Raw genomic sequence first — 12970 nt, 5'->3', positions numbered from 1 at the left:
GCTGAACTCCACCAGGATCATCTAGAGGTTTCCAAAATGTAGATGTTAGCAAGAAGTTGTGTTTGGATGCTGACATGGTCACATTGGTGGGGTAGAGTCCAGAGTGCCAACAAGGACAAAAATTACCACCAGCAGCTTCCCCACAATTGTGGGAATGGCCAAGTAAATTTTGGGTCCGGTTACACATTGACTATGCTGGCTCTTACACGGGCTCCATGTTCTTAGTCATTGTGAATGCCAACTCAAAGTAACTGGACGTGAATAGAGTTCATTTGTCAGCATGGGGCTGACCATAGAAAATTTGCATACATTTTTGAAAGTTGTATCACAGGTAGACAAGGTGGTGAAGAAGGTGTTTGGCATGTTTTCCTTCGTTGTTCTGACCATTGAGTGTAGGGGTTGGGAGGTCATGTTGCAGTTTTATAGGACGTTGATGTGGCCACCTTTTTGAGTATTATGTACTGATCCAGTCGCCCTGCTATAGGAAGTGTACTATTAAATTAGGGAGGGTGCAGAAAAGATTTACAGGGATGTTACCAGGACAGGACGGTTTGAGTTATGAAGAGAGGCCGGATGGGCTGAGACTTTTTTCACTGCAGCATATAAGATTGAGGGGTGACCTTATAGACAATTATAAAATCATGAGGGGCATAAGATAAAGGTGACCAGCAAAGGTCTTTTCTCTAGGGTAGGAGAGTTAAAAACTAGAGGGCATAATTTTAAGGTGAGAGGAGGAAGATTTAAAAGGGATCAGAGGAGCAACTTTTTCACACAGGGTGGTTCATATGAGGAATGAACTGCTAGAGGAAGTGGTAGATGCAGGTACAGTTGCAATGTTTAAACGACATTTGGACAGACAAATGAATAGGAAAGGTTTAAAGAGATATGGGCCAAATGTAGGCAAATGGGACAACTTAGTTTGAGAAACTTGGTAGTTGGACCAAAGGGTCTGTTTCAGTGCTGCATGACTCTTTGACTCTATATCAGATAATAGGCAAATCAACAGTGATATAGTGACACACAATTAACAGGGTGTTTCAGAATACTCAGAATTCATTAAATTTTACAGCACACCCACTATCCATAGTTAAACAAATTGTGTACAAGCATCAACCTGCAGGAGAAAAGTACATAACTGTGGAAGATAAGTGGCAGGTGTTAAGGGACCAGACCAGACCCCCTCACAACACTTTAAGAAGGTAGTCCAGAGCCTACCCTTTTCCCCTTTTTAAAGGTAAATCTGAAGTGCCTGTTCCCGATGCAATGTGACAAGTCAAGCTACTTGACATTAGGCATAGCACTCTGCATTTAAACGCTGTAGTTAAAATACAACCAAAGAAAGAGGAATCTAGAATAGCTTAACTGTATTGGAAACTTAACAGAATTATAGATGCAGTAACTATTACTAATCAACTTTCCAATATAGCAACCTCCCTTAAACAAACCCCATGGCAAAAAAAGAAAATCAGATTCACATTCACACATGCAATTCTCCTATCCAGGAGAAAGAAAAACAAGGGATGACATGGTGGCTGAGTGGTTAGCACTGTTGCCTCATAGCGCCAGGGACCTGAGTTTGATTCCTGCCTCGGGCAACTGTCTGTGTATAGTTTGCACATTCTCCCCGTGTTTGGGTTTCCTCCGGGTGCTCCAGTTTCCTCCCAAAATCTAAAGATGTGCTGATCAGGTGAATTGACCATGCTAAATTGCCCATAGTGCTAGGTGCATTAGTCAGGGTTAAATATAGGTTAGGGGGAACGCGTCTGGGTGGGTTACTCTTTGGAGGGGCATTGTGGACTTGTTGGGTTGAAGGGCCTGTTTCCATGCTGTAGGGAATCTAATCTTAGAAAAAGGAAACAGAGGGTAGCAGCCAGGAGACATTCACTGAAGCTTCCAACTCTGTTGAGACCCCAATAGTTTCTGATGCCACTGAAAAACCAAAACCCAAAAATCCTGATCTGTGAGAGCTGGCCACACCCATTCAGGCTATTAAACAAAAACACAAGACCTCCCAAGCTGTTTACTCAAATGGTCTTACCCAGCCAGCTCAGCACCTCTCATTCAGTCTCTCTCTTAAAAGCAGCCAGGACAATGTCTCCTCTTAAAGTTACAACATTGTCACACAGGTCAGATGATAGGTCAGTTTATAATTAATGGCACATGTCTGAAAGAGTAATTGGAAGAAGGAAATTAGAGTATGAGTGGAGGCTAGCTAGGAATGTAAAAATAGATAGTAAGATGTATCTATTGGTGTTTTAAAATGAAAGTAGTAAGTAAAGTGAGTGATGATCTTCTAGAGAATGACAATGGGGAGTTAATAGTAGAGTAAGGAAAAAGAGGATAAATACACAAATAGTTAGCTTCTGTTTTCACTATAATGGATACAAAAAAAGTTCCAGTAATAGCTGAGAGTCAGGAGGTGGAAGGAAGACAAGAACGTTATGAAATTACAATAAGAAAGGGAATGGTTTTAAGCAAATTACAGCATCTGTGGTATGAAAAATCTTTGGGTCCACTGGACTTCATCTTAGGGTTTTGTAGAGATGGCTAGTGAGGTAGTGGATACATTGCTGTTAATTTTCCAAAACATCTTTGATTCACGAAAAGGTTCCATCAAATTGAAAAGTAGCTAATATAACCTTTCTGTTCAAGAAGGGAGGGAGGCAGCAAACTGGAAACTATAGGGTAGTTAGCTTGACATCTGTCATGAGGAATGTGTTAGAGTCAATCATTTAAAAGCTATAACTATGAACTTGAAGTAATCTGGAAGCATCAGCGTGGTTTCGTGAAAGGAAATTCCTCTATAGCCAATATATTAAAGTTCTTTGAAGGGGTTACCTTCATTGCGGATAAAGGGAAACCTGTAAATGTACTGTACTTGGTTTGCCAGAGACATTTGATAAGGTGCCAGGTCAAAGATTATGTGGAAAATGAAAACTTATGTTTACAGGGTAACACTTTGGCATGGATAGAAGATAGGCTGGCCAATAGAGAGCATGCATAAATGGACCTTTATTGATTGTCAGGATGTGAAACATGGAGTCCTGTAAGGATCTATACTTGGACCTCAACATTTTACAAGTTCTCTCAATGCCTTTGATAAGGGGAGCAGATCTATGGTAACTAATTTTGCAGATGCTACCAAAATAAATCTGAAGGTATGTTGTGAAGAAGACATAAAGATGTAGGTTGAGTGAATGGGCAAAACTTTGGCAGAAAGAGCACAAGGTGGGAACACACAAAATCTTTTACTTTGGCAGCAAGATTGAAAAAGCAAAGTATTACTTTGCTTATTACTTTGCTTTCCCCACATTACATAAGTGGGGAAGGACTGTGGAGTTCCAAGATACAATAGGATGTGGGTGTTCTAGTGCATTAGCCACAAGTTAGTATGCAGGTACAGCATGCAATCAAATAGGCTAATGGAATATTCTCTTATGAAAGGAATTGAACATAAAATGAGGAATAGTACGCTTCCACACATACTGTGTGTAATATTTAGTTTCCTTTTTTAAGGAAGAATGGAAGATGGCTCAGAGGAGACTCACAAGATTGATACTATGAATGAGTGGTGTGTTTTATGAGGATAGATTGGATAGGCTGGGCTTGTTTCCACTAGAGTTTAAAATGAGGCATGAATTGATTGAAGTTTACAAGATAGTGGAAGATCTCGAAAGGGTGGAAAGGAAATTTCCTCTTTTAGGTCAGTCCATAATGAGGGAGCACTCTTTCAGATTAGAGATTGCCCTTTTAGCACAGAGATTATGATAATTTCATTTCTAAGGTTTATGTGAATTTGGAATTCTCTCCCTCAAAAAACTGAAAGTAAATCATCAAAATTTTTAAGAATGCAGTAGGTATTTTTGTAAGGCAAGGGAATCTTAGCATGTTAGGGATAGATGGGAATCTAAAATTCAAAACCCACAGATCAGCTTTGATTCAATCGTGATTGAATAGTGGAACAGGCTTGAGGACTAAATACAGTCACAGAGTCATAGAGGTGTACAGCACAGAAACAGACCCTTCAGTCCAACTTGTCCATGCCAATCAGATATCCCAACATAATCGGTCCCATTTGTTTGCACCCAGCCCATATCCCTCTAAACCCTTCCAGATGACTTTTAAATGCTGTAGTTGTACCAGCCTCCACCACTTCCTCTGGCAGCTAATTCCACACACATACCTCACCCCCTGTGTGAAAACATTGCCCCTTAGGTCCCTTTTATATCTTTTCCCTTTCACCCTAAACCTATGCTGTCTAGTTCTGGACACCCGTATCCCAGGAAAAAGACCATGTCTATTTATCCAATCCATGCCCCTCATGATTTTATAAATATCTATAAGGTCACCCCTCGGCCTCTGACATTCCAGGGACAGCAGCCCTAGCCAATTCAGCCTCTCCCTATAGCTCAATTCCTTCAACCCTGGCAACATCCTTGTAAAGCTTTTCTGAACTCTTTCAAGTTTCACAACATCCTTCCAATAAAAAGGAGACCAGTTTGCATGCAATATTCCAAAAGTGACCGAACCTTTGTCCTCTACAGCCACGACATGACCTCCCAACTCCTAGACTCAATGCTCTGATCAATAAAGGAAAGCATACCAAATGCCTTCTTCACTATCCTATTTACCTGCAACTCTATTTTCAAAGAACTAGGAACTTTGCTGATCTTTGAGGTGTCCTATTCTCTCCCTAGTTACCCTTTAGATTCCCCTTAGCTCTATTTGCCAAAGCTATCTCCTATCCACATTTTACACTCCTGACTTCTCTCTTAAGTATACTCCTACTGTCTTTTCACTCTTCTAAGAATTCTCTTGATCCATCCTGTCTATACCTGACATATGCTTCCTTCTTTTTCTTAACCAATACCTCAATTTCTTTAGTCATCCAGCATTCCCTACACCTACCAGCCTTTCCTTTCACCCTACAAGGAATATACTGTCTCTGGACTCTCGTTATCTCATTTTTGAAGGCTTCCCACTTTCTAGCCATCCCTTTACCTGTGAACATCTGCCCCTATTCAGCTTTTGAAAGTTCTTGCCTAATACCATCAAAATTAGTCTTCCTCCAATCTAGAACTTCAACTTTTAGATCTGGTCTATCCTTTTCCGTCACTATATTAAAACTAATAGAATTATGGTCGCTGACTCCAACATGCTCCCCCACTGACACCTCAGTCACCTGCCCTGCCTTGTTTCCTAAGAATAGGTCAAGTTTGCACCTTCTCTAGGAGGTACATTCATATACGGAATCAGAAAATGTTCTTGTACACACTTAACAAATTCCTCTTCATCTAAACCCTTAACACTATGGCAGTCCCAGTCTATGTTTGGAAAGTTAAAATCCCCTACCTTAACCACCCTATTATTCTTTCAGATAACTGAAATCTCCTTACAAATTTGATTCTCAATTTTCCACTGACAATTAGGAAGTCTATAGTCAGTACCAATAAGGTGATCATCCCTTTCTTATTTCTCAGTTCCACCCAAATAATGTCCCTGCATGTACTTCCGGGAATATCCTCTCAGTACAGCTGTAACGCTGTCCCTTCTCAAAAATGTCACTTCCCCTCCTCTCTTTGCTCCCTTTCTGTCCTTCCTGTAACATTTGTATCCTGGAACATTAAGCTGGCAGTCCTGAGCCATGTTTCTGTAATTGCTATGATATCCCAGCCCCATGTTCCTAACAATGTCCTAAATTCATCGGTCTTCCCTGTTAGGCCTCTTGCACTGAAGTAAATGAAGCTTAATTTATCAGTCCTCTTGTGTTCTCTGCTTTGTTCCTGCCTGCCCTCACTGTTTCTCTGGATCCCACCCACCTCCACCTTACTAGTTTAAATCCTCCTGAGCAGCTTGAGCAAATCTCCATGCCAGTATATTACTCCCCTTCCAATTCAGGTGCAATCCATCCTTCTTGTACAGGTCACTTCTACCCCAGAATAGATTCCAATGATCCATTGCACCAGCTCCTCAGCCATGCATTCATCTGCTCGATCCTCCTATTCCTACCCTCACTAGCTCGTGGCACCAGGAGTAATCCAGATGTTACTACCCTTGAGGGGGACTTCTGCTCCTAATTTGTATATGCCTATATGAAGTAGTTTTTACAGCATCAGTCAGTTCTTTAAACATATCCAACTCTTTGAACTACTGCTCCTGTTCAATCTTGCTACTTTCATCGTCATCTTCAGTTCAGTCATATTTGCTGCTCCCCCCCACCCCCCCCCCCCACCTCACTGAGCAGTTTACTCATTCCCCTTCCTCCATGTATACAACTATTCCTCATCCCTGCAGTCTCATTTTCCCCATTCCTATCGGAATCATCTTTCTCAGGCCAGACTCCAAACCCCAACTTTCTCAGTGTGCACAAGTATAAACTAACAGCCTCTGTTAAAAGTGACTGACCAATTCCTGGAGGTTTTTATTCACGTGACTTTGATTTTGAGTGGCATGAAATAGATGCTGTAAATCTGATGGTGGTTTTCTTTCTTATGTCTAGGATTTGTAAAACCAAAGATGTCGAACTGAAACTACAACATCGTATCCAACAGTATCAGCAGCTACGCAAGAAGAGAAGACGACCAAGAAAATCAGTCTCGCCTGAGGATGCAAACACTGAAGTACAGAACATTTCTTTTTTTAAAAAGCCACTTTTAATTTATTTCAGCCTTATGATGTGAGCTGGAATTTATTGCTCATATTATTTGCCCTTGTGAAGGTGATTGCATGCTATTTTTGAATTGCTGCAATTGATGTGGTGTCAGTACATTCACATTTGATTTCTCTGGAGCAGTTTGACAGAACCTGGGCATCTGAGGGTGGGTAAGAGTCAACTGCTAAGATTCCGGATTCATGCATGGACTGGACTACATTAATGAACTAGATGGGTTTTATGACAGTCAGCATGGCTGCATTGTGGCTTAGTGGTTAACATTGCTGCCTCACAACACCAGGGACCTGGGTTTGATTCCAGCCTCGGGCAACTGTCTGTGTGGAATTTGCCCATTTTCCCCATGTCTGTGTGGGTTTCCTCTGGGTGCTTCGGTTTCCTCCCACACTCCAGTGATATGCAGGTTAGGTGAATTGGTCAAGCTAAATTGCCCATAATGTTCAGGGATGTGTAGGTTAGGTGCATTAGTCAAGGGAAATGTAGAGTAAAAGGGTAGGGGAATGGGTCAGGGTGGGATACTCTTTGGAGAGTCAGTGTGGACTTGCTGGGCTGAATGGCCTGTTTCCACTCTGTAGGTATTCTCTGATTAAGCCACTCCATTCATTTTATGATTACTATTGAGGCTAGCATTTTAATCATTCAGTGAATTTAAAGTCTCCCAATTGCCTTAGTGGGATTTGAAATCTGGCAGGGATGGATTTTCAAATGCCATTGAGGCTCAATGCCTCATAAATGGAAAACCCTGGTCCCAAATATTAACTCAGAATACCCATGCCTCCAGGACCATTTGAAATGTTCAAAATATCACCATGGAGAGTGAATGGGGAGCCAACTTGTTTCCAATGAGCAGCCTGCTGAGTTCCTGTAGGTGCTTGCTAAGGGGTCAGTGTGTTTGGATATGGACTAGGATTGAGTGTGTGTTGTTGCACAGTTGTCAGATTCCTTGCAGATGGAAAGATGAGGACCTTTGTGACAGTAAGGCCTCAGGCAGTCTGTACAGGAATATGTGTGTTGCCTTAGTTTTGGTCCAGTTTCCATTATGACCAGAAGTTTATCCTTTATGGCCTTCTGTGAAACTGCTTGTTCTCTTCAACAGGCTATAACATGGCTGCTATCTGCGTTTTGCCAGGATGCTCCTGCCTCCTGAGTAGCTCAGTGCCGAGCTCACTTCCTGCTCAACTTGCATTCTAAAATTGTATCGCTCGCATGACATTGGGTCAGGATCCAGAAATGGATGCTGCCACCAATTTGAATAAACAGTCTGGAGAGGATTAGTGTGAATCTGTGGATTACAAATTACTTTGTAACTGTCCCTTTTTTAAAAAATTCATTCATGGGATGAGAGCATTACTGGCTAGGCCAGCATTTTTATCACCCATCCCTAATTGCTCAGATGGCAGTTAAAAGTCATCCACAGTGTAGTGAGTCTGGAGTCACATGTAGGCCAGACCAGGTAAGGATGGCAGTTTCCTTCCCTAAAGGGAATCAGATGGGCTTTTCCTGCTAATCAACAATGGATTAATGGTAATCACTAGACTCTTAATTCCAAATTTTAAAAAAAATTCAGCTCAGTTGGATTCAAATCCAGGTCCCCCTTTTATTCAAATTGTAGGAAATATTGGTCTGTAGTGCCCATTTCTTTGGGTGTTTCTGCTTGCTGAGCTCCCAAATGGCATCCAGGAAAGATGGGCAAGTTTTCAGCTGGAGGTAATGCAAAAGTAAGGAAAATGTGTATGCTTGAAATATCTCTGTGCATATACATATAGTAGTTCTAATTTACCTTTGAAGGCCTACCCTTAGGATTGGTATATCATAAGCCTGTCATCAATAAAGTCATGATCTGCAATCCATGACCTAAAAAGTAAATGTTTTTCTTTTACTTGTAGCTGACTGTGCGATTACGGAGTTTTGTGGTGGAAGATTGTTGTTTCTATCCCTACATTTAATGATAGCTCCCTGTCACTCTTGATTGCTCTCCACATCCTCCCTATTGTCTCTGCTCTTGATTTGCCGATTATTGTCTCTCCCAATGATGTCAGGGAGCCTTGGCATTCGTTCAGACACAGGACATGTAGCTTAGGACCATTTTCATGATATTTAGAATGGAGCTGTCAGCATAATAGGCTGAATGGTGAATCTGTAAGTCCCAATCTGTGCTTTGCATTTAAGACCAAGCCTGGTCATTAGGATGGATGGTTGTAAGGGCAGGAAATTGATCTGGTGTCTGGAGGGGGGGAAGCCATCCTTCAAGTAATGCAGCAATGGCTGAACTACGTATAGCAAATGTTTGTAATAAAATCTTTTGATAGGTGTTATTTATGAATAACATACAACTGATGTGGTAACACAGGATAAGGTATGTGTCATAAACCAATAATACATGATAAAGTATGAGAACAAAGCAGTTCAAACGTCTCCATGTAATCTGTGAGTTCAGTCTTAGTTATTAGAAAATGTCATCAGGCCATCCTCTAAAAGCACCAGAAAATACTGACTTCACTTTTCTTGAAGCTTAAAGTGAAGCCTTAGTTACCAATAACTCTTCATGTAATATGTTAGTGCAGTTGTACTTAGTTTTGTGATATGGAAGAAAAAAGATTCCTTTAAATTCCTTTAAGTTAAGATACCTTCAAAGCATCATTGAACAGTTATAATTATATTCTATCAGCATATAAATACTTGGATTAAAATACCAATTTCATTTCTGTGTACATATATTTCAGCATTCATGGTTTACTGGCAACATCTGTTAGAAAAAAATGTCAGTAGCTCTCAGTTGATGACAGCCTGTCATGTTTACAAGTTAAAATCCAAGTGTCTAATAAAATGGCTTGCTATAAACTGGGAAGTCACGTTATAAATCTGCATTAGGTTCAACAATTCCATCATGATTTTTGTTTTACTATTTTTAGATTGAGAATTTGAGGAAATCACTATCAAGGTTGAAGATGGAAAGGCAGAGTCCCATGGAGTATCGACTTTGTGCTTTCATCGGAGAATATTCCTCTTGATTATCTCATCCCGTTTCTTTTTCACAAAATGCTATGAGGTTTTGAAAAGCAAATGCTGTAGTCCATAGATGGTTATCTGAGATCAAGTCACATCTGTATAAAAGTCAAGAATTTAATGTTTTACCAGTTCAATTCATTAAAAAGAGATTTTTCCACATTATTGTATTTACTATTCCTGTTCAGATTAATACACGATTGTTAAAAACATGTACAAAAGTTTCATTTTACTTCCCACTGTATTTTGTTGTATGTCTTAACTTGCACCAGGTCCTCATTCCCTCTTCCTGACATACATTGGCCTCGAGCCAACAACATCTTGATTTTAAAATTCTCATCATTGTTTTCAAATCCCTTCATGGTCTCCCCATCCTGCACCTGTGTAATCCCTTCCAGCTCCACAACCCTCTTGAGATATCTGCATTTATGTTCCCCTGATTTTAATAGCTCCACCGTTGGTGCCTTCAATCATCTAGATACCAAGCTTTGGAATTCTCTCCTTGCATTTCTCTACCTTGTTTTCCTTCAAAACAATCTCCAAACCTTACCCCTTACCAATCTTTCAGTCATTTATCCCAATAATGCCCCAGGTGCTCAGTGTCATTTAATTTTATAATGCTCCATTTAAGTTCTTGGTTTTGTGGAAGATAATGGTTCTGAGAGAGCTATCATTGAAGTTATATTAAGTTGCATCCAATCTCGTGATGTCACACAATCTTTGGATGAAGAAGAATCAGTCTACTGCAAGATAAGGAGACACCTGTGCCATTTCTGGCTCTTGATAGTCTTTGAAACTATGCCTAATGAATTAATGCGACTTGCCCTTATTGCTACCATTACAATAAACTAGACCTTGTTGTTAAAGCAAGTGTCTCTTTTCATTATGACTGATCAGGAGGTTATTCTCTACCATTGATAGTTAGATAGACCATTAGACGAGGCAGCATAGAAAGCAAGATTGATTGCAATGTATTATCCTAACCACAAGTTGCCAGTGCTCCACATCATGGAATACAACATGGTGATCAGCAGTGGGATTGTTGCATAAATGCCCCAAGGAAACAATGGTGAAAGAATCTACTCAAACTGTGACAATACTTCACCTTTAACATGGTTTTGATATCCTTGGCTTTTTTTTCAGGTCGTAAAAGCAGCGATTCCAAAAAGTGTAGGTTTGAAGGATTTTAGGGACACTTTGATTACAGATAACAGATACTCTTTTCTCCTTATTTCCCTTCTTTTCTACTCTTTTCTCCTCTATTCTCCCCTTTTCTCCTCTTTTCTCATCTTTTCTCCTCCTTTCCCCTCTTTTCTCCTGTTTTCTCCTCTTCAGGAGAAAAGTGGAAAAAAGAGGAGAAAAGTGGAGAAAACAGGAGATAAGAGGGGAAAGGAAGAGAAAAGAGGAGTAAGGAGGAGAAAAGTGGAGAAAACAGGAGAAGAGAGGAGAAAACAGGAGAAGAGAGGAGCAAAGAGGAGAAAAGAGAAGAAAAAAGGAGAAAACAGGAGGAGAGGAGAAAGGAGGAATAAAGAGGAGCAAAGAGGAGAAAACAGGAGAAAAGAGGGGAAGGAGGAGAGAAGATGAGAAAAGAGGAGAAGAGAGGAGAAAAGAAGGGAAAGGAGGAGAAAAGTGGAGGAAAGAGGAGAAAAGCGGAGAAAAGAGGAGAAAAGGGGACAAAACAGGAGGAAAGAGTAGAAAAGAGGAGAAAATGTTTTCTCCTGTTTTCTCCTCTTTTCTCCTCTTTTCTCCGCTTTTCTCCGCTTTTCTCCTCTTTTCTCCTGTTTTCTCCTCTTTTCTCCTCTTTTCTCCGCTTTTCTCCTCTTTTCTCCGCTTTTCTCTGCTTCTCTCCTCTTCTCTCCTCTTCTCTCCTCTTCTCTCCTCTTCTCTCCTCTTCTCTCCTCTTTCCTCCGCTTTCCTCCGCTTTCCTCCGCTTTCCTCCGCTTTCCTCCTCTTCTCTCCTCTTCTCTCCTCTTCTCTCCTCTTCTCTCCTCTTTTCTCCTCTTTTCTCCTCTTTTCTCCTCTTTTCTCCTCTTTTCTCCTCTTCTCTCCTCTTCTCTCCTCTTCTCTCTTCTTTCCTCGTCTTCTCTCCTCTTTTCTCCTCTTTCCTCGTCTTCTCTCCTCTTTTCTCCTCTTATCTCCTGTTTTCTCCTCTTTTCTCTTTTCTCATCTTTTGTCCTCGTTTCTCCTCGTTTCTCCTCGTTTCTCCTCTTTGCTCCTCTTTGCTCCTCTTTTCTCCTCGTTTCTCTTCTTTTCTCCTCTTTTCTCCTGTTTTGTCCCCTTTTCTCCTTTTGTCTCTTCTTTTCTCCTCTTTTCTCCTGTTTTGTCCCCTTTTCTCCTCTTTTCACATCTATTCTCCACTTTTCTCCACTTTTCTCCTCTTTTCTCCGCTTTTCTCCTGTTTTCTCCTGTTTTCTCCTGTTTTCTCTGCTTTTCTCCGCTTTTCTCCTCTTTTCTCCTCTTTTCTCCACTGTTCTCCTCCTTTCCCCTCCTTTCCCCTCCTTTCCCCTCCTTTCCCCTCCTTTCCCCTCTTTTCTCCTCTTTCTGACTAGTGATGGTAAAAAGGTAAAAACCAATCAACCCCACGGCCCTGTGGCCCAACATTTCAACTCCCCCTCTCACTGTGCCGATGACATGCAGGTCCTGGGCCTCCTCCACCACCGTTCCCTCACCACCCGACACCTGAAGGAAGAACACCTCATCTTCCCCTTCAGAACACTTCAACCCCATGGCATCAATGTAGATTTCCTCATTTCCCTTCCCCCACCTCACCCCAGCTCCAACCTTCCAGCTCAGCACCACCCTCATGTCACCCTCACCAACCTGTCCCACCTGCCTATCTTCCTTTCCACCTATCCACTCCACCTTCCTCTCTGACCTATCACCTTCATCCCCACCCCCATTCACCCATTGTACTCTTTGCTACCTTCCCCCACCCTCCCCTCTGACCTATCACCTCCATCCCTACCCCTATTCACCTATTGTACTCTCTGCTACTTTCTCCCCACCCCCCACCCCCCTCTCATTTATCTCTCCACTGCAGCCACACTGCCTCTGTTCCTGATGAAGGGCTTTTGCCCGAAACGTCAATTTTCTCGCTCCTTGGATGCTGCCTGACCTGCTTTTCCAGCACCACTCTAACTCTGACTAGTAATGGTGACAATGTATCTATTCTTCTTAAATGGGACACTTCAAATAACACATGGGCTCCCTAGAGCCTATGAAGTCAAAGTGACTTTGTGAGAGTCATCAATGTCTCATAAAATCCACATAAACGTTAATAAAGATTATTGCAAA

At 41.4% G+C, this 12970-nt stretch overlaps 1 protein-coding gene across 2 annotated transcripts in view; it reads left to right on the top strand.

The window, feature by feature from the left end:
- The window catches only part of LOC140485468 (uncharacterized), a 45757-nt gene extending 35235 nt beyond the window's left edge, over positions 1-10522 (top strand). For both annotated transcript variants that reach the window (XM_072583672.1, XM_072583671.1), the window contains 2 exons: positions 6500-6620; positions 9583-10522. In XM_072583672.1, coding sequence (XP_072439773.1) covers positions 6500-6620; positions 9583-9681 — 220 coding nt within the window. In that variant the 3' untranslated portion in view covers positions 9682-10522. The remainder of the gene's footprint in view (positions 1-6499; positions 6621-9582) is intronic.
- Positions 10523-12970: the final 2448 nt, after the last annotated feature.

The sequence above is a fragment of the Chiloscyllium punctatum genome, chromosome 14 (genome assembly GCF_047496795.1).
Source record: "Chiloscyllium punctatum isolate Juve2018m chromosome 14, sChiPun1.3, whole genome shotgun sequence".
In the NCBI taxonomy this organism is placed as follows: domain Eukaryota; kingdom Metazoa; phylum Chordata; class Chondrichthyes; order Orectolobiformes; family Hemiscylliidae; genus Chiloscyllium; species Chiloscyllium punctatum.
This window is presented reverse-complemented; position numbering and strand designations above follow the sequence as displayed.